The sequence below is a fragment of the Oncorhynchus kisutch genome, unplaced genomic scaffold (assembly GCF_002021735.2).
Source record: "Oncorhynchus kisutch isolate 150728-3 unplaced genomic scaffold, Okis_V2 scaffold3385, whole genome shotgun sequence".
NCBI classification, from domain to species: domain Eukaryota; kingdom Metazoa; phylum Chordata; class Actinopteri; order Salmoniformes; family Salmonidae; genus Oncorhynchus; species Oncorhynchus kisutch.
The window spans coordinates 382,625-405,567 of NW_022265330.1; the positions used below are offsets into that span (position 1 = coordinate 382,625).

A 22,943-nucleotide genomic window follows, 5' to 3' on the forward strand; every position below is an offset into this window, starting at 1 on the left:
GACACCCAGCGGGACACTGGACGGGAGCGGGCTCTGCACGTAACACCTGCTCAATGTCCGTGTCCAGCTCCCACACTACCGGTGCCACCAGGCAGGAGGCGGGGAGTATGGGGGTGGGATCCATGGGCCGCTCCTCTGTGTCATACAGCCGGGACAATGCGTCTGCCTTCACGTTCTGGGAACCTGGTCTGTAGGAAAGGGTGAAAACAAAATGGGTAAAGAACATGGCCCACCTTGCCTGGCGAGGGTTCAGTCTCCTCGCTGCCCGGATTTACTCCAGATTGCGGTGGGCAGTCCAGATGAGAAAAGGGTGTCTAGCCCCTCAAACCAATGTCTCCACGCCTTCAAGGCGTTGACGACAGCCAACAGCTCCTGGTCCCCCATGTCATAGTTTTGCTCCGCTGGGCTGAGCTTCTTCGAGAAGAAGGCACAGGGGCGGAGCTTTGGTGGCGTACCCGAGCGCTGAGAGATCATGGTTCCTATCCCAGCCTCAGACTCGTCCACCTCCACTATGAACGCCAAAGAGGGATCCGGATGAGCCCACCTCCACTATGAACGCCAAAGAGGGATCCGGATGAGCCCACCTCCACTATGAACGCCAAAGAGGGATCAGGATGAGCCCACCTCCACTATGAACGCCAAAGAGGGATCCGGATGACACCACCTCCACTGTGAACGCCAAAGAGGGATCAGGATGAGCCCACCTCCACTATGAACGCCAAAGAGGGATCCGGATGAGCCCACCTCCACTATGAATGCCAAAGTGGGATCCGGATGAGCCCACCTCCACTATGAACGCCAAAGAGGGATCAGGATGAGCCCACCTCCACTATGAACGCCAAAGAGGGATCCGGATGAGCCCACCTCCACTATGAACGCCAAAGAGGGATCCGGATGTGCCCACCTCCACTATGAACGCCAAAGAGGGATCAGGATGAGCCCACCTCCACTATGAACGCCAAAGAGGGATCAGGATGAGCCCACCTCCACTATGAACGCCAAAGAGGGATCAGGATGAGCCCACCTCCACTATGAACGCCAAAGAGGGATCAGGATGAGCCAGCACGGGAGCCGAGGTAAACAGAGCCTTCAGGTGACCAAAAGCCCTGTCCGCCTCAGCCGACCACCGCAAACGCACCGGTCTCCCCTTCAGCAGTGAGGTAATGGGAGCCGCTATCTGACCAAAAGCCCTGTCTGCCTCAGCCGACCACTGCAAACGCACCGGTCTCCCCTTCAGCAGTGAGGTAAACAGAGCCTTCAGGTGACCAAAAGCCCTGTCCACCTCAGCCGACCACTGCAAACGCACCGGTCTCCCCTTTAGCAGTGAGGTAAACAGAGCCTTCAGGTGACCAAAAGCCCTGTCCACCTCTGCCGACCACTGCAAACGCACCGGTCCCCCCTTCAGCAGTGAGGTAAACAGAGCCTTCAGGTGACCAAAAGCCCTGTCCACCTCAGCCGACCACTGCAAACGCACCGGTCCCCCCTTCAGCAGTGAGGTAATGGGAGCCGCTATCTGACCAAACCCCGGATAAACCTCTGGTAGTAGTTGGCAAACTCTAAAAACCTCTGCACTTCCTTTACCGTGGTGGGAGTCGGCCAATTACGCACAGCTGAAATGCGGTCACTCTCCATCTCTACCCCTGAGGTGGAAATGCGGTACCCTAGGAAGGAGACTGTCTGTCTGAAATAAACAGGCATTTCTCAGCCTTGACTACAGGTCATGCTCCAACAGTCTACCAAGCACCTTGCGCACCAGGGGACACATGCTCGGCGCGTGTAGCGGAGTATATCAGAATGTTGTCTATATACACCACTACACCCTGCCCATGTAGGTCCCGGAAAATCTTGTCTACAAAGGCCTGGAAGACGGATGGAGCATTCATCAACCCGTACGGCATGACGAGGTACTCATAATGCCCAGAGGTGGTACTAAATGCCGTCTTCCACTCGTCCCCCTCCCGGATACGCCCCGGGTTGTAATCGCTCCTGAGATCCAATTTTGTGAAGAAGCGCGCCCCGTGCATTGACTCGATCGCACTGGCGATGAGAGATAGCGGGTAACTGTACCTCACAGTGATTTGGTTGATGCCTTGATAGTCAATACATGGGCGCAGACCTCCATCCTTTTTTTTTACAAAAAATAAACTCGAGGAGGCAGGTGAAGTGGAAGGCCGAGTGTGCCCCTGCCCCAGAGATTCGGAGACATGTGTTTCCATAGCCGCTGTCTCCTCTTGCGACGGGGGATACACGTGACTCCTGTGAAGTGCTGCATCTAACAGGAGATTTATCGCACAGTCCCCCCGTGTTTCCATAGCCGCTGTCTCCTCTTGCGACGGGGGATACACGTGACTCCTGGGAAGTGCTGCATCTAACAGGAGATTTATCGCACAGTCCCCCCGTGTTTCCATAGCCGCTGTCTCCTCTTGCGACAGGGGATACACGTGACTCCTGGGAAGTGCTGCATCTAACAGGAGATTTATCGCACAGTCCCCCCGTGTTTCCATAGCTGCTGTCTCCTCTTGCGACGGGGGATACACGTGACTCCTGGGAAGTGCTGCATCTACCAGGAGATTTAGCGCACAGTCCCCCCGTGTTTCCATAGCCGCTGTCTCCTCTTGCGACGGGGGATACACGTGACTCCTGGGAAGTGCTGCATCTAACAGGAGATTTATCACACAGTCCCCCCGTCGATGAGGTGGTAACAGTCCCCCCGTCGATGAGGTGGTAACAGTCCCCCCATCGATGAGGTGGTAACAGTCCCCCCGTCGATGAGGTGGTAACAGTCCCCCCGTCGATGGGGTGGTAACAGTCCCCCCGTCGATGGGGTGGTAACAGTCCCCCCCGTCGATGGGGTGGTAACAGTCCCCCCGTCGATGGGGTGGTAACAGTCCCCCCGTCGATGGGGTGGTAACAGTCCCCCCGTCGATGGGGTGGTAACAGTCCCCCCGTCGATGGGGTGGTAATTGAGTCGCCTTCTTTTAACAGAAGGAGAGAGCCAAATCAGCGTATTCAGAGGCGATGCGCGCGGTGGAGATCTGGTCTGGACTTCCCACCGTAGTAGGACCGACGGAAACTCCTACACACGTCTCCGAGCACTTTCGTGACCACCCTGTGAAATAGTAGTGCCACGAAATAGTGGGGTCATGACAGGCCAACCAAGGTAGGCCCAGAACCACGGGAAACGCAGGAGAATCAATAAGGAAGAGACTGATTCTCTCCTTGTGACCCTCCTGCGTAACCATGCCCAGTGGAGTGGTGGCCTCCCTAATTAGCCCTGACCCTAATGGTCGACTATCTAGGGCGTGCACAGGGAAAGGCATATCCACAGGAACAATGGGGATCCCTAAACTATGGGTAAATGATCTGTCAATAAAATTCCTAGATGCGCCTGAATCTATGGCATCTAAAACTGACCCTCGGAGCCTAACTTCTGTTGACTCATCAGTAGGAAAGATTTGTTTCTCTTTTGGTCCATTCAACAACAGAACGATACGAACCTTGTTTCAGCAGGATGTTGTATCTATACCTTATGTCATGCCTTATTGGAATGGATTTATTGATAATATCTGTTGGAAAAAAGTTTGGATGTTGCCACACACGTATCTACTTGTTAACAAAATTAAGGAAGTTTCCTTTAAAATTATTCATAAATATTATCCTGCCAACCACTATATGAAGAAGTTTAAGGAAAACATCAACTCAAATTGCTCCTTTTGTAATGACCACCCAGAAACAGTGTTGCATCTTTTTTGGCATTGTATGCATGTAAAAAAACTGGCAAGACATCAGTAGGTTTATAATTGAGCATATTTATGCAGATTTTACACTATTGTGGAGAGATGTACTGCTTGGATTCTGGTGTTACAGGGACCTTGTAAAGTGATAAGAATTCCTTATAACTGAGTAAAAGACCCTCTGCATTTACCAGTTGGCTCAGCAATAGGATATTATTTCGGAACCAATATTCTAAAAACAAAGAAGTATTTTTATACAATATATCCCGATTATTCCATATACAATATCTGTGTGGAGAACAATTGTGTTTATAAATGAAGGACCATGATAAGAAAACAACACTAATTCTAAATGAATGGTACTCGGTTTGCCGCGATGACGTCATTGACGTGGTGCGTAATGTGAGCGTAGGTGGGCGTAAGGTGAGCGAAATGCGGACAGACGGAAGTTTGACTGAACACTAACCAGCGCGGCAGATGAACTATCCATCAGTTTATTTACATCGTAGATGTGGCGGCAACACGACAACATGGAGTCGAGTGCGGACCGCGGACTAGATGTGGAATGTGTTGTTAATCGGTGGATAGTGGATTATTATATATCTGTGGCGTTTGAAGCGTTCAGGAATGAACAGGACAGTGATTTCTGTGAGATCAGAGACACCCTTCAATGTTAGTAACGTTTTCTCACAGATGCAGTTAGCTAACTAGCTAACTAACGTTAGCATCTACGCGAACCCAATACAGGTTTCTAATATCGTCTCTGCCTAAAATAGTTAATTAATAATTAACTCCCGTGCTAACAGTTTGTTTAGCTAGCTATGCTTATAAACTTGTAGTTTTATACCACGTGATACCCAGCTAGTTAGATATGTTAGCTAACTGTGTGGTAACGTTGACTGCGCTTGACCAGTTGGTTGGACTAGATCCCCCGGTGAACAGGTTAGTTTTTGGTCCTAACTTTAGCACCACACAGCTGATTTAAATAACCTTAAATCAACACATTATGTATTATCTGAATCAGCTGTGTAGTGCAAGGACAAACCTGCGGGGGTGCGTTCATTTCGTTTCAACGTTTGCTACGGTGCTGAGCGTTTTGTACTGAACGACACGTTTTCCCCAAAACGCTATTGAACAGACTAGTTTGGTCCGTTCGGTGTGTCGGGTTTGGTTTGAAGCAGTGACTTGTCGTTAAAGACAAGCGGTACGTTTTTGAAGCTATAATCCCTCGTTCAGTACAGCACCGTTTTAGTTAATTTAACGTTCTGTTGCGTTTATGTACTAAAGGCTTTCCAGGACCGAGTTTGGGAAATGCTGAGTTAACTACATTCATTTATTTGATATTTATTTTACCAGGCAGGTCAGTTAAGAACAAATTCTTATTTAAAATCACTGCCTACTGGGGAACAGTGGGTTAACTGCCTTGTTCAGGGGCAGAAGGACAGATTTTTACCTTGTCAGCTCAGGGATTTGATTTTACAACCTTTTGGTTACAAGTTCAACGCTCTAACCACTAGGCTGCGCTGCACTTAGCGGTGCAGAGATATTGTGAAGGAAGTTAGTTTGTGTTTACACGGGACTGTACCGCCCCACCTACCGTCATACAGGTTGTGACCAATACACGCTGATGAGCCATCTAGCGTGTTCCGAACATGCAGAACTATACAGAGCCCTCGGCATTGTTACAACATTTGAGAGGCTCACAGCGACGCGGTACGGGGCTTGATTTGGCCTCTGCATGCCCCAGAGGTACCGCTATTGCATCACACCCTCCATACGAAAGTCTGACCACATTTAAATGGGCTTTTACGCTTACACACAGGTGTTCGGAACACGCTAGATGGCTCAAGTCTAAATCCAATTGTATTGGTCACAACCTGTATGACAACTGGCCATGATTGGGAGTGCCATAGGGTGGCGAACGATTGGCCCAGCGTCGTCTGGATTTGGGGTAGGCCGTCATTGTAAATAAGAATTTGTTCTTAACTGACTTGCCCTGTTAAATAAAGGTTCAATAAACATACAGAATACAATTGGTGTAGAGTTTAATGTGATATTCTTACTTAGGATCCCGTTCCCAACAACTGGTGTAGAGTTTAATGTGATATTCTTACATAGGATCCCGTTCCCAACAACTGGTGTAGAGTTTAATGTGATATTCTTACATAGAAGCCCGTTCCCAACAACTGGTGTAGAGTTTAATGTGATATTCTTACATAGGAGCCCGTTCCCAACAACTGGTGTAGAGTTTAATGTGATATTCTTACTTAGGATCCCGTTCCCAACAATTGGTGTAGAGTTTAATGTGATATTCTTACTTAGGATCCCGTTCCCAACAATTGGTGTAGAGTTTAATGTGATATTCTTACTTAGGATCCCGTTCCCAACAATTGGTGTAGAGTTTAATGTGATATTCTTACTTAGGATCCCGTTCCCAACAATTGGTGTAGAGTTTAATGTGATATTCTTACTTAGGATCCCGTTCCCAACAATTGGTGTAGAGTTTAATGTGATATTCTTACTTAGGATCCCGTTCCCAACAATTGGTGTAGAGTTTAATGTGATATTCTTACTTAGGATCCCGTTCCCAACAATTGGTGTAGAGTTTAATGTGATATTCTTACTTAGGATCCCGTTCCCAACAATTGGTGTAGAGTTTAATGTGATATTCTTACTTAGGAGCCCGTTCCCAACAACTGGTGTAGAGTTTAATGTGATATTCTTACTTAGGAGCCCGTTCCCAACAACTGGTGTAGAGTTTAATGTGATATTCTTACTTAGGATCCCGTTCCCAACAATTGGTGTAGAGTTTAATGTGATATTCTTACTTAGGATCCCGTTCCCAACAATTGGTGTAGAGTTTAATGTGATATTCTTACTTAGGATCCCGTTCCCAACAATTGGTGTAGAGTTTAATGTGATATTCTTACTTAGGATCCCGTTCCCAACAATTGGTGTAGAGTTTAATGTGATATTCTTACTTAGGATCCCGTTCCCAACAATTGGTGTAGAGTTTAATGTGATATTCTTACTTAGGATCCCGTTCCCAACAATTGGTGTAGAGTTTAATGTGATATTCTTACTTAGGATCCCGTTCCCAACAATTGGTGTAGAGTTTAATGTGATATTCTTACTTAGGATCCCGTTCCCAACAATTGGTGTAGAGTTTAATGTGATATTCTTACTTAGGAGCCCGTTCCCAACAACTGGTGTAGAGTTTAATGTGATATTCTTACTTAGGATCCCGTTCCCAACAACTGGTGTAGAGTTTAATGTGATATTCTTACATAGGATCCCGTTCCCAACAACTGGTGTAGAGTTTAATGTGATATTCTTACATAGAAGCCCGTTCCCAACAACTGGTGTAGAGTTTAATGTGATATTCTTACATAGGAGCCCGTTCCCAACAACTGGTGTAGAGTTTAATGTGATATTCTTACTTAGGATCCCGTTCCCAACAATTGGTGTAGAGTTTAATGTGATATTCTTACTTAGGATCCCGTTCCCAACAATTGGTGTAGAGTTTAATGTGATATTCTTACTTAGGATCCCGTTCCCAACAATTGGTGTAGAGTTTAATGTGATATTCTTACTTAGGATCCCGTTCCCAACAATTGGTGTAGAGTTTAATGTGATATTCTTACTTAGGATCCCGTTCCCAACAATTGGTGTAGAGTTTAATGTGATATTCTTACTTAGGATCCCGTTCCCAACAATTGGTGTAGAGTTTAATGTGATATTCTTACTTAGGATCCCGTTCCCAACAATTGGTGTAGAGTTTAATGTGATATTCTTACTTAGGATCCCGTTCCCAACAATTGGTGTAGAGTTTAATGTGATATTCTTACTTAGGATCCCGTTCCCAACAATTGGTGTAGAGTTTAATGTGATATTCTTACTTAGGAGCCCGTTCCCAACAACTGGTGTAGAGTTTAATGTGATATTCTTACTTAGGAGCCCGTTCCCAACAACTGGTGTAGAGTTTAATGTGATATTCTTACTTAGGATCCCGTTCCCAACAATTGGTGTAGAGTTTAATGTGATATTCTTACTTAGGATCCCGTTCCCAACAATTGGTGTAGAGTTTAATGTGATATTCTTACTTAGGATCCCGTTCCCAACAATTGGTGTAGAGTTTAATGTGATATTCTTACTTAGGATCCCGTTCCCAACAATTGGTGTAGAGTTTAATGTGATATTCTTACTTAGGATCCCGTTCCCAACAACTGGTGTAGAGTTTAATGTGATATTCTTACTTAGGATCCCGTTCCCAACAACTGGTGTAGAGTTTAATGTGATATTCTTACTTAGGATCCCGTTCCCAACAACTGGTGTAGAGTTTAATGTGATATTCTTACTTAGGATCCCAATGCAGAAGTAAAAAAGTAAGACAAATATGTTGAGGAAAAAACAAGGAAATAGTAACACAATAAAATAATGTGTATGGAGGGATAAAAGTGACCAGGCAATCAGGATAGATAATTAACAGTGTGTGTGTGGGGGAAGAAGCTGTTCAGCAGTCTGATGGCTTGGGGGTAGAAGCTGTTCAGCAGTCTGATGGCTTGGGGGTAGAAGCTGTTCAGCAGTCTGATGGCTTGGGGGGTAGAAGCTGTTCAGCAGTCTGATGGCTTGGGGGGTAGAAGCTGTTCAGCAGTCTGATGGCTTGGGGGGGAGAAGCTGTTCAGCAGTCTGATGGCTTGGGGGTAGAAGCTGTTCAGCAGTCTGATGGCTTGGGGGGGAGAAGCTGTTCAGCAGTCTGATGGCTTGGGGGGAGAAGCTGTTCAGCAGTCTGATGGCTTGGGGGGGAGAAGCTGTTCAGCAGTCTGATGGCTTGGGGGGAGAAGCTGTTCAGCAGTCTGATGGCTTGGGGGGGTAGAAGCTGTTCAGCAGTCTGATGGCTTGGGGGGAGAAGCTGTTCAGCAGTCTGATGGCTTGGGGGGTAGAAGCTGTTCAGCAGTCTGATGGCTTGGGGGTAGAAGCTGTTCAGCAGTCTGATGGCTTGGGGGGTAGAAGATGTTCAGCAGTCTGATGGCTTGGGGGGAGAAGCTGTTCAGCAGTCTGATGGCTTGGGGGGTAGAAGCTGTTCAGCAGTCTGATGGCTTGGGGGGTAGAAGCTGTTCAGCAGTCTGATGGCCTGGGGGTAGAAGCTGTTCAGCAGTCTGATGGCTTCGGGGGTAGAAGCTGTTCAGCAGTCTGATGGCTTGGGGGTAGAAGCTGGAACATGGAGGTATGACCGTGTGGGAACACTAACCCTATAAAGGTGTGTAGTAATTTAACCTTTTGTTTTTTGAAAATAATGTCTCAATGATCTGAAAGTACCGTTCCGTATGTTTCCAGAACTGCGCGGCGGGCGATGATGTTACTGTTCAGAGCAAGGGGGGCTCGGCCTCCTAACAAAACGTCCCCAGTCAGAAGAGCCGATCGTCAATGGGCGCTAAAGCAGTTAGCCCCAGACAGGTCTAAATGTCCCCATTTAATAGACGCTAGCTAACACATTATCCAACAACATCCTCTTTCAGGTCATCTGGTTCGGCCGTTGGAAGCCAACGACGCCACACCCAAGAAGATTCGAGCAATACAGTTCCTCACCAGGATAAATGACGGTGACAAACTCGGTGAGAGTTTTGAGTTAAACATGAAGTAACTTCCTAGCTAGCTACATAACAACACTATCTATGTAACAGTACGAACTAATATTCATTCCCCGTTGAAAATCAGAGACATCTGAAATGACCCCAAGTCCCAGAATCTGCTGTTTCTTATAGCTAGCTAGCCGTGTCTTTTGGAAATCAAGTCTGAGATCACTGACACAGTTGTTCTCTTGCCGTCCACAGACTTCTCGTTTGACCCTCAGGAGGACCTCACGCCACTGGAGTCGGCTCTGAGCGTTTTGGACAGCATCCGCGACGAGTTGCCGGTTCCCCAGAAAGACTTGGAGAGAGTACAGAAGTCTGTCAGAGAGATGGTGAGATCTGGCCACACTGTGTGTAGTCATTGAGTGGTCCCCTGTTGAAACCCGATACACTGTGTGTAGTCATTGATTGGTCCCCCGTTGAAACCCGATACACTGTGTGTAGTCATTGATTGGTCCCCTGTTGAAACCCGATACACTGTGTGTAGTCATTGATTGGTCCCCCGTTGAAACCCGATACACTGTGTGTAGTCATTGATTGGTCCCCCGTTGAAACCCGATACACTGTCCTGATTTTCATGTCAGCCCTGTCCAACATTATAAGATGACACCGTGTACTGTGGTCAACACTATTGTGCACTGTAGTGAATTGCACAACTATTTGTCCGTTCATGTCTTCTCATTCTGGTGTAATTGTCCGTTCATGTCTTCTCGTTCTGGTGTAATTGTCCGTTCATGTCTTCCCCGTCTCGTTCTGGTGTAATTGTCCGTTCATGTCTTCTCGTTCTGGTGTAATTGTCCGTTCATGTCTTCTCGTTCTGGTGTAATTGTCCGTTCATGTCTTCTCGTTCTGGTGTAATTGTCCGTTCATGTCTTCTCGTTCTGGTGTAATTGTCCGTTCATGTCTTCTCGTTCTGGTGTAATTGTCCGTTCATGTCTTCTCGTTCTGGTGTAATTGTCCGTTCATGTCTTCTCGTTCTGGTGTAATTGTCCGTTCATGTCTTCTCGTTCTGGTGTAATTGTCCGTTCATGTCTTCTCGTTCTGGTGTAATTGTATTCTGCCATGTTGTTCTGACATCATTATAACGGTGAACCCTGTTGTGCATCCTGACATCATTATAACGGTGAACCCTGTTGTGCATCCTGACATCATTATAACGGTGAACCCTGTTGTGCATCCTGACATCATTATAACGGTGAACCCTGTTGTGCATCCTGACATCATTATAACGGTGAACCCTGTTGTGCATCCTGACGTCATTATAACGGTGAACCCTGTTGTGTTTTTCTCTGTAGCTGGTGATTGTGTGCATTAAGAACCAGGCCTTTGACAAAGCCAAGGAGGTTTTGATGAAATACTTCCCCAAAAGCAAGGTTGGAAAGGTGAGCTAACTCCTAAACTCCCAGAGAGACGATGGCAACAATACGAACAGTACAGAGAGACATTTAGACCTGTCTGTCTGTTAACCTGAGGAACGGGACAGAGACATTTAGACCTGTCTGTCTGTTAAGGAGGGGGGGGTTAATGTCTCCAGAGGCTGATGGGGGTGGGGGGGTAACGTCTCCAGAGGCTGATGGGGGTGGGGGGGTAATGTCTCCAGAGACTGATGGTGGGGGGTAATGTCTCCAGAGGATGATGGGGGGGGGTAATGTCTCCAGGGGCTGATGGGGGGGGGTAATGTCTCCAGGGGCTGGGGGGGAATAATGTCTCCAGGGGCTGGGGGGGGAATAATGTCTCCAGAGGCTGATGTGGGGGGGTAATGTCTCCAGGGGCTGATGCGGGGGGGGTAATGTTTCCAGGGGCTGATGCGGGGGGGGGGGGGGGGGGGGGGGGTAGTAATGTCTCCAGGGGCTGATGCGGGGGGGGAATAATGTCTCCAGAGGCTGATGGGGGGGTTATGTGTCTTCCAGAAAGCGATCTTCCTGGGGCTGGTCAACAAGAGGAGCAGTGATCATTCAGTCCTGCAGCAGGTCACCTACCAGCAGTTTAAACAGGAGATGCTGCAGTTCTGTCAGAGCCTGTTTCCCTTCTCTCATCCTTTCCTGTCCAGGGTACGTATGGTATTACCACAGCATCAGTCTGGCTGTGTCCCCTCTCCTTCTATAGTGTAGTGTATTACCACAGCATCAGTCTGGCTGTGTCCCCTCTCCATATATAGTGTGTTGTATTACCACAGCATCAGTCTGGCTGTGTCCCCTCTCCATATATAGTGTAGTGTATTACCTCAGCATCAGTCTGGCTGTGTCCCCTCTCCATATATAGTGTAGTGTATTACCACAGCATCAGTCTGGCTGTGTCCCCTCTCCATATATAGTGTAGTGTATTACCTCAGCATCAGTCTGGCTGTGTCCCCTCTCCATATATAGTGTAGTGTATTACCTCAGCATCAGTCTGGCTGTGTCCCCTCTCCATCTATAGTGTAGTGTATTACCTCTCCATATATAGTGTGTTGTATTACCTCAGCATCAGTCTGGCTGTGTCCCCTCTCCATCTATAGTGTAGTGTATTACCTCAGCATCAGTCTGGCTGTGTCCCCTCTCCATATATAGTGTAGTGTATTACCTCAGCATCAGTCTGGCTGTGTCCCCTCTCCATATATAGTGTAGTGTATTACCTCTGCATCAGTCTGGCTTGTCCCCTCTCCATATATAGTGTGTTGTATTACCTTAGCATCAGTCTGGCTGTGTCCCCTCTCCATATATAGTGTAGTGTATTACCTCAGCATCAGTCTGGCTGTGTCCCCTCTCCATATATAGTGTAGTGTATTACCTCAGCATCAGTCTGGCTGTGTCCCCTCTCCATATATAGTGTAGTGTATTACCTCAGCATCAGTCTGGCTGTGTCCCCTCTCCATATATAGTGTAGTGTATTACCACAGCATCAGTCTGGCTGTGTCCCCTCTCCATATATAGTGTAGTGTATTACCTCAGCATCAGTCTGGCTGTGTCCCCTCTCCATATATAGTGTAGTGTATTACCTCAGCATCAGTCTGGCTGTGTCCCCTCTCCATATATAGTGTAGTGTATTACCTCAGCATCAGTCTGGCTGTGTCCCCTCTCCATATATAGTGTAGTGTATTACCTCTCCATATATAGTGTAGTGTATTACCTCATCATCAGTCTGGCTGTCCCCCCTCTCCATATATAGTGTGTTGTATTACCTCAGCATCAGTCTGGCTGTGTCCCCTCTCCATCTATAGTGTGTTGTATTACCTCAGCATCAGTCTGGCTGTGTCCCCTCTCCATATATAGTGTAGTGTATTACCTCAGCATCAGTCTGGCTGTGTCCCCTCTCCATATATAGTGTGTTGTATTACCTCAGCATCAGTCTGGCTGTGTCCCCTCTCCATCTATAGTGTGTTGTATTACCTCAGTGAGATCTGTCTCCCTAACCCACTGTTCCGAACTGAACTGAGATCTGTCTCCCTAACCCACTGTTCCGAACTGAACTGAGATCTGTCTCCCTAACCCACTGTTCCTGACCTGAACTGAGATCTGCCTCCCTAACCCACTGTTCCTAACTGAACTGAGATCTGCCTCCCTAACCCACTGTTCCTAACTGAACTGAGATTTGACTCCCTAACCCACTGTTCCTGACCTGAGATCTGCCTCCCTAACCCACTGTTCCTAACTGAACTGAGATCTGCCTCCCTAACCCACTGTTCCTGACCTGAACTGAGATCTGCCTCCCTAACCCACTGTTCCTAACTGAACTGAGATCTGCCTCCCTAACCCACTGTTCCTGACCTGAACTGAGATCTGCCTCCCTAACCCACTGTTCCTAACTGAACTGAGATCTGACTCCCTAACCCACTCTTCCTGACCTGAACTGAGATCTGCCTCCCTAACCCACTGTTCCTAACTGAACTGAGATCTGACTCCCTAACCCACTGTTCCTGACCTGAACTGAGATCTGCCTCCCTAACCCACTGTTCCTAACTGAACTGAGATCTGCCTCCCTAACCCACTGTTCCTAACTGAACTGAGATCTGCCTCCCTAACCCACTGTTCCTAACTGAACTGAGATCTGTCTGTGTGAATATCAGGCTGCCAGACAGCTGGTGCTGAAGAGACAGGATGCAGAGGAAGGAGACTGTCCCACAGACCCTCAGCCAGAAGACCACCTTCTACCAGCAACAGAGGAGAAGACATCCAGACACAAACCCAGGTAGCTTATTGATCCGATGTCAATCAATCAAATACATGGACTTTAGAAAGCTCTTTTAGTTCCATTATTGTGACAACATGATTTCCAGTTACCGAGCCTAGACCCTAAAGGTCATTGGGCCCCACAGTGTGTGGATATACAGGGGGCCCCACAGTGTGTGGATATACAGGGGGCCCCACAGTGTGTGGATATACAGGGGGCCCCACAGTGTGTGGATATACAGGGGGCCCCACAGTGTGTGGATATACAGGGGGCCCCACAGTGTGTGGATATACAGGGGGCCCCACAGTGTGTGGATATACAGGGGGCCCCACAGTGTGTGGATATACAGGGGGCCCCACAGTGTGTGGATATACCGGGGGCCCCACAGTGTGTGGATATACAGGGGGCTCCACAGTGTGTGCATATACAGGGGGCTCCACAGTGTGTGGATATACAGGGGGCTCCACAGTGTGTGGATATACAGGGGGCTCCACAGTGTGTGGATATACAGGGGGCCCCACAGTGTGTGGATATACAGGGGGCCCCACAGTGTGTGGATATACAGGGGGCCCCACAGTGTGTGGATATACAGGGGGCCCCACAGTGTGTGGATATACAGGGGGCTCCCACAGTGTGTGGATATACAGGGGGCTCCACAGTGTGTGGATATACAGGGGGCTCCACAGTGTGTGGATATACAGGGGGCCCCACAGTGTGTGGATATACAGGGGGCCCCACAGTGTGTGGATATACAGGGGGCTCCCACAGTGTGTGGATATACAGGGGGCCCCACAGTGTGTGGATATACAGGGGGCCCCACAGTCCCACAGAGGGACTCCCCCTCTCTCCCTCCAGTCTAAACTGACTCTCTCTCTCTCTCCCTCCAGTCTAAACTGACTCTCTCTCTCCCTCCAGTCCTCACAGTCTAAACTGACTCTTCCTCTCTCTCTCCCTCCAGTCCTCAGTCTAAACTGACTCTTCCTCTCTCTCTCTCTCCAGTCCTCAGTCTAAACTGACTCTTCCTCTCTCTAGTCCTCACAGTCTAAACTGACTCTTCCTCTCTCTCTCCCTCCAGTCCTCAGTCTAAACTGACTCTTCCTCTCTCTCTCCCTCCAGTCCTCACAGTCTAAACTGACTCTTCCTCTCTCTAGTCCTCACAGTCTAAACTGACTCTTCCTCTCTCTCTCCCTCCAGTCCTCACAGTCTAAACTGACTCTTCCTCCAGTCCTCTCTATCTAAACTGACTCTCTCTCTCTCCCTCCAGTCCTCCCAGTCTAAACTGACTCTCTCTCTCTCCCTCCAGGCCTCCCAGTCTAAACTGACTCTCTCTCTCTCTCTCTCTCTCTCTCCCTCCAGGCCTCCCAGTCTAAACTGACTCTCTCCCTCCAGTCCTTCCAGTCTAAACTGACCCTCTCTCTCTCTCCCTCCAGTCCTCCCAGTCTAAACTGCCTCCCCCTCTCTCTCCCTCCAGTCTTCCCAGTCTAAACTGACGCTCTCTCCCTCCAGTCCTTCCAGTCTAAACTGACTCTCTCTCCCTCCAGTCCTTCCTGTCTAAACTGACTCTCTCTCCCTCCAGTCCTCCCAGTCTAAACTGCCTGACCCTTTCTCTCTCTCCCTCCAGTCCTCCCAGTCTAAACTGCCTGACCCTCTCTCTCTCTCCCTCCAGTCCTCCCAGTCTAAACTGCCTCCCCCTCTCTCTCCCTCCAGTCCTCCCAGTCTAAACTGCCTCCCCCTCTCTCTCCCTCCAGTCTAAACTGCCTCCCCCTCTCTACCTCCAGTCTAAACTGCCTCCCCCTCTCTCTCCCTCCAGTCTAAACTGCCTCCCCCTCTCTCTCCCTCCAGTCTAAACTGCCTCCCCCTCTCTCTCCCTCCAGTCTAAACTGCCTCCCCCTCTCTCCCTCCAGTCCTCCCAGTCTAAACTGCCTCCCCCTCTCTCTCCCCCCAGTCCTCCCAGTCCTCCCCCTCTCTCTCCCCCCAGTCCTCCCAGTCCTCCCCCTCTCTCTCCCCCCAGTCCTCCCAGTCTAAACTGCCTCCCCCTCTCTCTCCCTCCAGTCCTCCCCCCGGTGGCGTCCTGCTGACCCGCAGCCAGCTGATGGCCGTTTATACAGCCCTGGCCGAGGAGCTGAGGGAGCCCATGACCTTTGCCGAGCTGGAGGAGGAGGTGGAAAGGGAGGTGATGGAGGAGAACGCAGGAAAAGGAGGTGCTGCTGTGGACCAAGAGGAACCTCTCCTGCCCCTCTCTGAAAGCCCCAGGTTGTCAATCAAATCACTACCCTGCTGCTTCCTGTCCTATGGTAGCCTGGGAACCAGTCATATCACTACCCTGCTGCTTCCTGTCCTATGGGAGCCTGGGAACCAGTCATATCACTACCCTGCTGCTTCCTGTCCTACCAGTCATATCACTACCCTATGGGAGCCTGGGTACCAGTCTGTTTGTCTATTGTTCCACTCCTTGTCATCCCAAACAGAGTGTATTTCTCCAGGCTGGTCCTATGGACTGTTCTGCTCCCCAGTTTGTCTGTAGTTTTAATGTTGTTGATGTTGTGTCCACTGTGTGTTTGTCTCTTTTAATTGTTAAAGTGTATTGGGAGTGACCCCTGGTAACATTGAATCTGACATGACCCCAGGCAGGGCTCAGACGCTGTGTTGGAGCAGGACGTCCCCAGGTCCCAGAGAGAGTCCGACAGTCCAATGGAGGCTTCCCCTGCTGACCTGGTTCCCCCTGCTGACCTGGTTCCCCCTGCTGACCTGGTTCCCCCTGCTGGCCTGGCACCCCCTGCTGGCCTGGCACCAGGCCCCCAGTGGAAGAGCCGAGGCTGGCCTCATACCATAGCCAGGCTGGTTATGGAGCCAGACAGCCAGGTGAGAGAAGAGAGCGAACCAGCAGGGTTGAGTTTTTAATGTCTGTTTTCCTGTGAGTTGTTAATTAACAACACTGTCATCTCAGATTTTCAAAATATGCTTCTCAACCATAGCAAAACAAGCATTTGTGTAACAGTATTGATAGCCTAGCATAGCATTTAGCGTAGCATTTAGCGTAGCATTTAGCGTTAGCATTTAGCATAGCATTTAGCGTAGCATTTAGCGTTAGCATTCAGCAGGCAACATTTTCACAAAAACCAGAAAAGCATTCAAATAAAATCATTTACCTTTGAAGAACTTCGGATGTTTTCAATGAGGAGACTCTCAGTTAGATAGCAAATGTTCAGTTTTTCCTGAAAGATTATTTGTTTAGGACAAATCGCTCCGTTTTCTGCGTCACGTTTAGCTACGAAAAAAACCTGTATCCAGGATTGTGTAAATCTATCCGTAAGCTCATTAGCATAACGCAACGTTAACTAGTCATCAAATGAAATTAATATGCTAGCTCTCAAGCTTAGCCTTTTGTTAACAACACTGTCATCTCAGATTTTCTAAATATGCTTCTCAACCATAGCAAAACAAGCATTTGTGTAACAGTATTGATAGCCTAGCATAGCATTTAGCGTTAGCATTCAGCAGGCAACATTTTCACAAAAACCAGAAAAGCATTCAAATAAAATCATTTACCTTTGAAGAACTTCGGATGTTTTCAATGACGAGACTCTCAGTTAGGTAGCAAATGTTCAGTTTTTACAAAAATATTATTTGTGTTGACAAATCGCTCCGTTTTCTTCATCACGTTTGGATAAGAAAGAAAATGAAAATTAAGTCATTAAAACGCGAACTTTTTTCCAAATTAACTCATATAATGTCGACAGAAACATGGCAAACTATGTTTAGAATCAATACTCAAGGTGTTTTTCACATATCTATCGATGATAAATCATTCGTGGCAGTTGACTTTCTCTTCTGAAGAAATGGAACGCGCATGGACCTAGAGATTACGCAATAATTTAGACAAAGGACACCGGGCGGACAACCCTGGTAAATGTAGTCTCTTATGGCCAATCTTCCAATGATATGCCTACAAATACGTCACAATGCTGCAGACACCTTGGGCAAACGACAGAAAGGGCAGGCTCATTCCTGGCGCATTCACAGCCATATAAGGAGACAATGGAAAACAGAGCCTCAAAAATTCTGCCCATTTCCTGGTTGAAGTTTCATCTTGGTTTCGCCTGTAGCATGAGTTCTGTGGCACTCACAGATAATATCTTTGCAGTTTTGGAACCTTAGAGTGTTTTCTTTCCAAAGCTGTTATATTATATGCAGTCGAGCATCTTGGTGTGTAGGACTCATTACCTCATATTATAACCCTGGTGTGTAGGACTCATTACCTCATATTATAACCCTGGTGTGTAGGACTCATTACCTCATATTATAACCCTGGTGTGTAGGACTCATTACCTCATATTATAACCCTGGTGTGTAGGACTCATTACCTCATATTATAACCCTGGTGTGTAGGACTCATTACCTCATATTATAACCCTGGTGTGTAGGACTCATTACCTCATATTATAACCCTGGTGTGTAGGACTCATTGCCTCATATTATAACCCTGGTGTGTAGGACTCATTACCTCATATTATAACCCTGGTGTGTAGGACTCATTACCTCATATTATAACCCTGGTGTGTAGGACTCATTACCTCATATTATAACCCTGGTGTGTAGGACTCATTACCTCATATTATAACCCTGGTGTGTAGGACTCATTACCTCATATTATAACCCTGGTGTGTAGGACTCATTACCTCATATTATAACCCTGGTGTGTAGGACTCATTACCTCATATTATAACCCTGGTGTGCAGGATTCTACGGCCTCTCGAGAATCAGTATCCAACGGGGAGGAGTCAGTCAGCCGGGGGGACCCACTAAGCTCCGCCTCCACCTACAGCCCACCAACACGGAAGTATCGAAAACGACGAGCCGGCAGGATAACCGAAGAGTAAGTCAGGAACAACAAGGACGTCCCTGCATGTAGTACTGTGTTAAAGGAAGCACCTTTTAACTGTCTCTTTAACACGTTTCTAACGAGGGACACGAGTTGACGAGTTTGACGAAGGGAAGTGGACTGAAAGGGAGAGGAGGGGACTTCCTGACCTTGTCCAATAAGAAACGCTTGCAAATCGTTTTGCTATGGTGTGCCCTAATGAATACAACCTCTGTCTGACTCAGGACCTCGTCTGACCCTGAGGAGGATGTGTGTATTCTGGAAAACACCCCTGAGCAGAGAGGCTCCGCACCCACCCCCCAGAGATGCTCCGCACCCACCCCCCAGAGAGGATCTTCACATAAGAGAATCCCTACCCCCACCCCCCAGACAAGCCACACCCCCCAGAGAAGCTCCACCCACACCCCCCAGAGAAGCCCCACCCCCCAGAGAAGCCCCACCCCCCAGAGAAGCCCCACCCCCCAGAGAAGCTCCACCCCCCAGAGAAGCTCCACCCCCCAGAGAAGCTCCACCCCCCAGAGAAGCTCCACCCACACCCCCCAGAGAGGCCCCACCCCTCAGACAAGCCACATCCACCAGAGAAGCCCCACCCCTCAGAAGGCCTCCACCAGTAAAAAGGGACCAGATCTGAAGTGGTATGTCGAACTATATAATGAGTATCATATAATGAGTATCATTCTGTCTTCTCCCTTCTGATGTGATTGTAGGAGACATACAGTTGAAGTCAGAAGTTTACATACACCTTAGTCTAATACATTTAAACTCAGTTTTTCACAATTCCTGACATTCAATCTTAGTAAAAATTCCTTGTCTTAGGTCAGTTAGGATCACCACTTTATTTTAAGAATGTGAAATGTCAGAATAATAGTAGAGAGAATTATTTCTTTCAGCTTTCATTACTTTCAGCATATTTCCAGTGGGTCAGAAGTTTACATACACTTCATTAGTATTTGGTAGCATTGCCTAAATTGTTTAACTTGTGTCAAATTTTTCGGGTAGCCTTCCACAAGCTTCCCACAATAAGTTTGGTGAATTTTGGCCCATTCCTCCTGACAGAGCTGGTGTAACTGAGTCAGGTTTGTAGGCCTCCTTGCTCGCACAAGCTTTTTCAGTTCTGCCCACAAATTTTCAATAGGATTGAGGTCAGGGCTTTGTGATGGCCACTCCAATACCTTGACTTTGTTGTCCTTAAGCCATTTTGCCACAACTTTGGAAGTATGCTTGGGGTCATTGTCCATTTGGAAGACCCATTTGCGACCAAGCTTTAACTTCCTGACTGATGTCCTGAGATGTTGCTTCAATATATCCACATAATTTTCTTTCCTCATGATGCCGTCTATTTTGTGAAGTGCACCAGTCCTTCCTGCAACAAAGCACCGCCACAACTTGATGCTGCCACCCCTGTGCTTCACGGCTGGGATGGTGTTCTTCAGCTTGCAAGCCTCCCCTTTTTCCTCCAAACATAACGATGGTCATTATGGCCAAACAGTTCTATTTTTCTTTCATCAGACCAGAGGACATTTCTCCAAAAAGTATGATCTTTGTCCCCATGTGCAGTTACAAACCATAGTCTGGCTTTTTTATGGTGGTTTTGGAGCAGTGGCTTCTTCCTTGCTGAGCGGCCATTCAGGTTATGTCGATATAGGACTCGTTTTACTGTGGATATAGATACTTTTGTACCTGTTTCCTCCAGCATCTTCACAAGGTCCTTTGCTGTTGTTCTGGGATTGATTTGCACTTTTCACACCAAAGTACGTTCATCTCTAGGAGACAGAACGCATCTCCTTCCTGAGCGGTATGACGGCTGCGTGGTCCCATGGTGTTTATACTTGCGTACTATTGTTTGTACAGATGAACATGGTAACTTCAGGCATTTGGAAATTGCTCCCAAGGATGAACCAGAGATCTACAATTTATTTTCTGAAGTCTTGGCTGATTTCTTTTGATTTTCCCATGATGTCAAGCAAAGAGGCACTGAGTTTGAAGGTAGGCCTTGAAATACATCCACAGGTACACCTCCAATTGACTCAAATGATGTCAATTAGCCAATCAGAAGCTTCTAAAGCCATGACATCATTTTCTGGAATATTCCAAGCTGTTTAAAGGCCCAGTCAACTCAGTGTATGTAAACTCCTGACCCACTGGAATTGTGATACAGTGAAATAATCTGTAAACAATCGTCGGAAAAATGACTTGTCACATAAAGTAGATGTCCTAACCGACTTGCCAAAACTATAGTTTGTGGAGTGGTTGAAAAACAAGTTTTAATGACTCCAACCTGAGTGTATGGTAACTTCCGACTGAATGGTTATGTATTTCAGCCATAGAGGATGATGTTGAAGATCACAACTGATCGACTTTCTCTCTCTTATAATGGTGATGTCATCTGCAGGAAGCAGCTATTCAGTGTTGCTAAGGAATCCAAGGATAGGTGGAGTGATGAAGAGGATTTATTTGACTCTCCTCACAAAGACAGTAATTATGACGATCAACAATTATGATTCAAAACAATAATGTTTATTACTAGTGATTTACTATGGCGTTCTGACATCTGTCTTTGTTTAGGTTCTGAGGACAACGCCAGTACTACCGGAGGAGGCAGGAAGAGGGTGAGTTTAGGTTCTGGAGAAAGTACTACTGGAGGAGGCAGGAAGAGGGTGAGTTTAGGTTCTGGATACAACAGAACTATCGAAGGAGACAGGAAGAGGGTGATTTTAGGTTCTGGAGACAGAACTACCGGGTGAGTTTAGGTTCTGGATACAACAGAACTATCGAAGGAGATAGGAAGAGGGTGAGTTTAGGTTTTGGATACAGAACTATGTTAACGCTAAGTGTTGTCCCCTACAGTGTGTTTACTATCTTTACCCTAAGTGTTGTCCCCTGCAGTGTGTTTACTATGTTAACGCTAAGTGTTGTCCCCTACAGTGTGTTTACTATGTTAACCCTAAGTGTTGTCCCCTGCGGTGTGTTTACCCTAAGTTTTGTCCCCTGCAGTGTGTTTCCCCTAAGTGTTGTCCCCTACAGTGTGTTAACCCTAAGTGTTGTCCCCTACAGTGTGTTTACTATACCTTGCGTGTTCTGTTGTGTCCCTCCTGTAGATGTGGACAGCAGAGGAGACGGAGTGGGTGAAGGAGGGAGTGAGGCGCTACGGAGAGGGGAACTGGTCCAGAGTAAAGTCCTCTTTCCCCTTCTTGGGCCGAACCGCCGTGAACATCAAGGATCGGTGGAGAACCATGAAGAAACTCAAGTTGGTCTGAGGGGACCAAAGAGTCGAGGGACTAACTTGTCCAATAAGACATTATATTTTCCGTTTACATTTGCTACGGGGTGCAGTAACGAATTCGAACGCTGGAGGGCCTCGGAGCTACGCAAGACAATGATGACGTTATCCAGTTGTGAGAATGGATGTTAGACGTTTCCTTTCCACAAAGGATACATGTTTGCCCGTCGCACATCTGTCAACAGGAAGCTGAAGACGGGCAGAGGGCCTTTGGACTAAGATACATGTTGATTCTGCCATTTTGTTTTAGACATGTTTATAGAAGTATTTTATCACTTGTCTTTCTTGGTAAAATAAAGACTTCTCTTCTACTGACTGGCGTAATGTTTACCACAGGACTGGTTTCTACTGACTGGCTTCTACTGACTGGCCTAACGTTTACCACAGGACTGGTTTCTACTGACTGGCCTAACAGTTACCACAGGACTGGCTTCTACTGACTGGCTTCACGGTTACCACAGGACTGGTTTCTACTGACTGGCCAAACGGTTACCACAGGACTGGCCTAACGTTTAGCACAGGACTGGTTTCTACTGACTGGCCTAACGGTTACCACAGGACTGGCTTCTACTGACTGGCCAAACGTTTACCATAGGAATGGCCTAACGTTTACCACAGGACTGGTTTCTACTGACTGGTCTAACTGTTACCACAGGACTGGCCAAACGGTTACCACAGGACTGGCTTCTACTGACTGGCCAAACGGTTACCACAGGACTGGCTTCTACTGACTGGCCTAACGTTTACCACTGACTGGCCTCTACTGACTGGCCTAACGTTTACCACTGACTGGCCTAACAGTTACCACAGGACTGGCTTCTACTGACTGGCCTAACAGTTACCACAGGACTGACTTAACGGCTACCACAGGACTGGCCTAACGTTTACCACAGGACTGGTTTCTACTGACTCGCCTAACGGTTACCACAGGACTGGTTTCTACTGACTGGCCTAACGGTTACTACAGGACTGGCTTCTACTGACTGGCCTAACGGTTACCACAGGACTGGTTTCTACTGACTGGCCTAACGGTTACCACAGGACTGGCTTCTGACTGGCCAAACGTTTACCACAGGACTGGTTTCTACTGACTGGCCTAACGTTTACCACAGGACTGGTTTCTACTGACTGGTCTAACTGTTACCACGGGACTGGACTAACGTTTACCACAGGACTGGTTTCTACTGACTGGCCTAACGGTTACCACTGACTGGCCTAACGGTTACCACAGGACTGACTGGCCTAACGGTTACCACAGGACTGGC

General features: G+C 47.7%; 1 protein-coding gene across 2 annotated transcripts; it reads left to right on the top strand.

The window, feature by feature from the left end:
• The first annotated feature begins 3,959 nt into the window (after nt 1-3,959).
• Nucleotides 3,960-21,993, top strand: LOC109885667 (telomeric repeat-binding factor 2). Of its 2 annotated transcripts, none has more exons than XM_031820434.1 (13): nt 3,960-4,406; nt 9,254-9,349; nt 9,569-9,699; nt 10,663-10,749; nt 11,278-11,418; nt 13,413-13,534; nt 15,569-15,769; nt 16,144-16,378; nt 18,256-18,392; nt 18,623-19,033; nt 20,791-20,873; nt 20,964-21,065; nt 21,117-21,477. In XM_031820434.1, exons 1-13 carry the CDS (start codon nt 4,244-4,246, stop codon nt 21,140-21,142), a joined length of 1,935 nt encoding a protein of 644 aa, XP_031676294.1. In that variant the 5' UTR covers nt 3,960-4,243; the 3' UTR covers nt 21,143-21,477. The 2 variants fall into 2 exon arrangements, with proteins under 2 accessions (XP_031676294.1, XP_031676293.1); XM_031820433.1 differs by lacking the exon at nt 21,117-21,477 and adding an exon at nt 21,497-21,993 and having other exon boundaries at nt 4,096-4,406; nt 20,964-21,007.
• The last annotated feature ends 950 nt before the right edge of the window (nt 21,994-22,943 follow it).

What these genes read in the sequence shown, in the direction of transcription:
- LOC109885667 (XM_031820433.1), top strand. Translation starts at nt 4,244, where the DNA reads ATGTGGCGGCAACACGACAACATGGAGTCGAGTGCGGACCGCGGACTA. An exon ending in ACATCCAGACACAAACCCAG is followed by an intron (nt 13,535 to 15,568) that starts GTAGCTTATTGA and finishes CTCTCCCTCCAG; the next exon opens with TCCTCCCCCCGGTGGCGTCC. An exon ending in TTATGGAGCCAGACAGCCAG is followed by an intron (nt 16,379 to 18,255) that starts GTGAGAGAAGAG and finishes CCTGGTGTGCAG; the next exon opens with GATTCTACGGCCTCTCGAGA.